Consider the following 3,043-nt stretch of genomic DNA (forward strand, 5'->3'; position numbering starts at 1 on the left):
GTTATTTTATTTTACTTTTTTTAATAATTTTGGCCCACAATTAGTTTTAATTGCCCCTATTTCTAGATCAGCCACTAGGTTTAACAAGTAGGTTGTGTTTATTAAAGAATTGTTATATACGAAGTATTAGTTATTTTAGTACATGTAATAATAATACTAATTTCAATATTTTTCTATTATGAGCTTTTTCAAAAATGAGAAAGGCTATTTTAATAGACTATCTACCAAACTTTCAAATTAGCTTATTCAAAATCGTTAATAGGACTCAATAAGCTAAAAACTTTTAAACAAATAAGGGCAGTATTCTCATTATTATCATCGTAGAATTCTACATACTCCCCAAGTTTTCACTCATTGGGATTTGGGAGAATGTATAGGCCCTAAATTGCCACATAGTTATAAAATTGTGCTTGTGTTCATAAAAAACACATAGTCCGTACATGTTTTTTCCAAAATAATTATTAAAGCTTATATTTGGCAAATTATATTAGCTTGATTTTTATGAATAAACCGATGATAAAAATTGAAATAAAAGGCCCTGTTACTTAAATTTATCATCATATAATGTTAATATGTTATAAATTTATAATCATATAATTTTGACATGACAATTAGAAATGTTTCATACAAGTATAACTTATTAATAAGTGTATGCAGCCATGTCCTATTGTCCTGCATATACTTTCTTATTACTTCGTTACTCCGTATTCGGTAAACAAAGTTCAGATGATAAATAAACTACAGATATTCCAAAAATCTGGATTAAAAATCCAATACAAGTACTAGGCTTCTAGCTAATTACATTATGAGGAAACTAATTTTCGTTCGATATAGAACATCAATATGGTACGTAGCTAGCTTAACGAAGGGCATTGCGAAGAGTTGTAGCAAACTCTCTTACATTCTTGTTGAACCCCCTTTCCATCTGCAAAAATGAATGTAACGTCTTTCATTAATTTAAATTCAACAAAAATAATTTATCAAGATAAGAAAACACATTTTAAGGGGTGAATTACCTGCGCAACAATGGTAATGTTTAGGGCTAAGTTCTCAAATGGTATAACACTAAAATTAGTAATCACCAAATGTTGCTTGTCTAGCTCGGTTAATAACTTGGCCAATATCTCCTTTCGTTTTTCACAATAGACTCTTAAGAGAACTGTCTTCCCCAATACCTTTACTTCAATTTCGGAAAATGAGTCACAACTATTATTATTATCACCTCCATCATCATCACCACTGCCACTACTACCGTTTCCACCATAGTCCTCCATAGTCGACGAAGAGGAAACATTATCATCGGCAATGCCCTTGACAAGTACCACAGACTCCACAGTCCTCTTTGCAACCTCACTTTCAAGTACCTTGACTTTCTCTTGAAGTTCCTTCATGTGTTTGATTGCCTCTCCTAAGACCGATGTTTTATCTATCTGTATAACCATTATCACAACTTATATTTCAGTCTTTAAATCTTTAATCATAGTATATTGGTCAAATCTAAACACAATGGAAAAATAATATAAATATTTTAAAGGCTATAGAGCAGCAGATTATGTTGCTTTCCTAGGTCAATTCATGCAAGAGCACCATGATATTGATTTCTCTTAGATGTAAATTTTTCTGTTTTTATTCACTGTGATAAGTTACTCTGCAGTTTTGAGAGAAGACTGTCCTAACTTTTTGTTTTTTTTTTCTTTTCAAAAAAAAAAAAAAACAAAGAAAAGACTTTTGTGCGCGCACCTTCTTAAGGTTAGGAACTATGGCAGAGAGCGAAATGAACATCTGGCTAAGTAATTCCCGGCGCTTTCTCTCGGCGATAATGTGATCTTGCACTTGGCTCGGCTGTCGTTTCCTCTTTGGGCCATCACTCACTGCTTGCTTCTTCGTCTTTTGCTTAGTTTTAGACGGTTGGCTCTCTTGAACATCGGAGCTTACAATGTTATCGGTATCATTTTTGTTATTGTTATTGTTATCGTCAAGGTTTTCACTGATATCGGAAATAGGAGGGGTTGATATATATTGTTCAATGACATTGCACTCAAAATCTACTTGAGGAGAGGCCGTGTCAAAAAATGTAGCAGCAAGTTGATCGTCAAAACTTGATTCCATATCTATTACACTTTGTTGATAAGGGTTGTTGATTAAAGTGTCAATTGGATCCATATCACTTTCCTACATCAATCAATTAATACAATGGATTAGTTAATTACAAAATGAAATTGCAAAATTAATTTCAATAAACAAAAGATTGAGATGGCCATACATATTTGTATGAAAAAGTAGACACACTTTTTTGTTATTTTTGACTAAATGTAGTCATGTAGATATAAAATTAGTTTAGTCTAAATATGTACTTTTATAATATTTGTTATAATCATTTAAAGATACATACTACTCCGTATTATAAAAAAATATGACGGTGCAAAATAGAAATGAGCACATCAATAAAACAAAAGGGTTAAAAAATAACTTCACAAATATTAATGAAAACAAAATTCTTCACTCAACCAAATTTAGTTGTACATCATATTACTATTTCAAATAACATTAGACGGAGCAATAATATTCAATTCGACGTGATCATACAAGTAATTTAATTTATTAATGAAATAATCTGGAGTAGTAGATTGAGTTCTTACCAATTCTGCTAGCCATGCATCCATAGTCATGGTCGAAGTCATTGTTTCCTCTTCTTAGCAATTCAAGTAGGACGACAAAAGGAGTATATATGAATGAATGATATTATACTGATAGATTTGTTAATTGTGAGAGATTGAAAAGTGTTGTTGTTGAGTTCTGTCTTAAGAGTTCCCTCATTTTTTGTAGAGGCAATAGAGCAATGTTACCAATTTCACGTGTTTCTTTACCCCTTTTTTTTTTGTTAATTATTATTCTCTCTTCATATTTTATTCTTATGAGTTGAATTTTGTGGTTTCCAAAAAGAAACATCATGAACCATGAGTACATTTAATAAGATCTAGGTAAGAAATAAGGATTCTAAATAATTTCTAAAAAAATATCTTAAGCTGAATCCAACAAAATT

General features: G+C 31.0%; 1 protein-coding gene across 1 annotated transcript; it reads right to left on the bottom strand.

The window, feature by feature from the left end:
- Positions 1–859: 859 nt before the first annotated feature.
- On the bottom strand, positions 860–2,663 carry LOC145596712 (transcription factor bHLH25-like). Its single transcript, XM_081652924.1, has 5 exons — positions 2,640–2,663; positions 2,080–2,172; positions 1,741–2,037; positions 1,017–1,430; positions 860–925 (listed from the first exon to the last, which is right to left on the bottom strand). The coding sequence occupies exons 1-5, from the start codon at positions 2,661–2,663 to the stop codon at positions 860–862; spliced, it is 894 nt and encodes a 297-aa protein (XP_081509050.1).
- Positions 2,664–3,043: the final 380 nt, after the last annotated feature.

The sequence above is a fragment of the Chenopodium album genome, chromosome 20 (assembly GCF_948465745.1).
Source record: "Chenopodium album chromosome 20, dcCheAlbu1.1, whole genome shotgun sequence".
Classification (NCBI taxonomy): domain Eukaryota; kingdom Viridiplantae; phylum Streptophyta; class Magnoliopsida; order Caryophyllales; family Amaranthaceae; genus Chenopodium; species Chenopodium album.

Bases quoted from the DNA above. Each gene is read 5' to 3' on its own strand.
- LOC145596712 (XM_081652924.1), bottom strand. From the start codon at position 2,663: ATGGATGCATGGCTAGCAGAATTG. The intron at 2,038-2,079 runs GCTACATTTTTT...GTAGATTTTGAG, and splicing joins GTTTTGACGATCAACTTGCT to TGCAATGTCATTGAACAATA. The intron at 926-1,016 runs GTAATTCACCCC...TCATTTTTGCAG, and splicing joins ACATTACCATTGTTGCGCAG to ATGGAAAGGGGGTTCAACAA.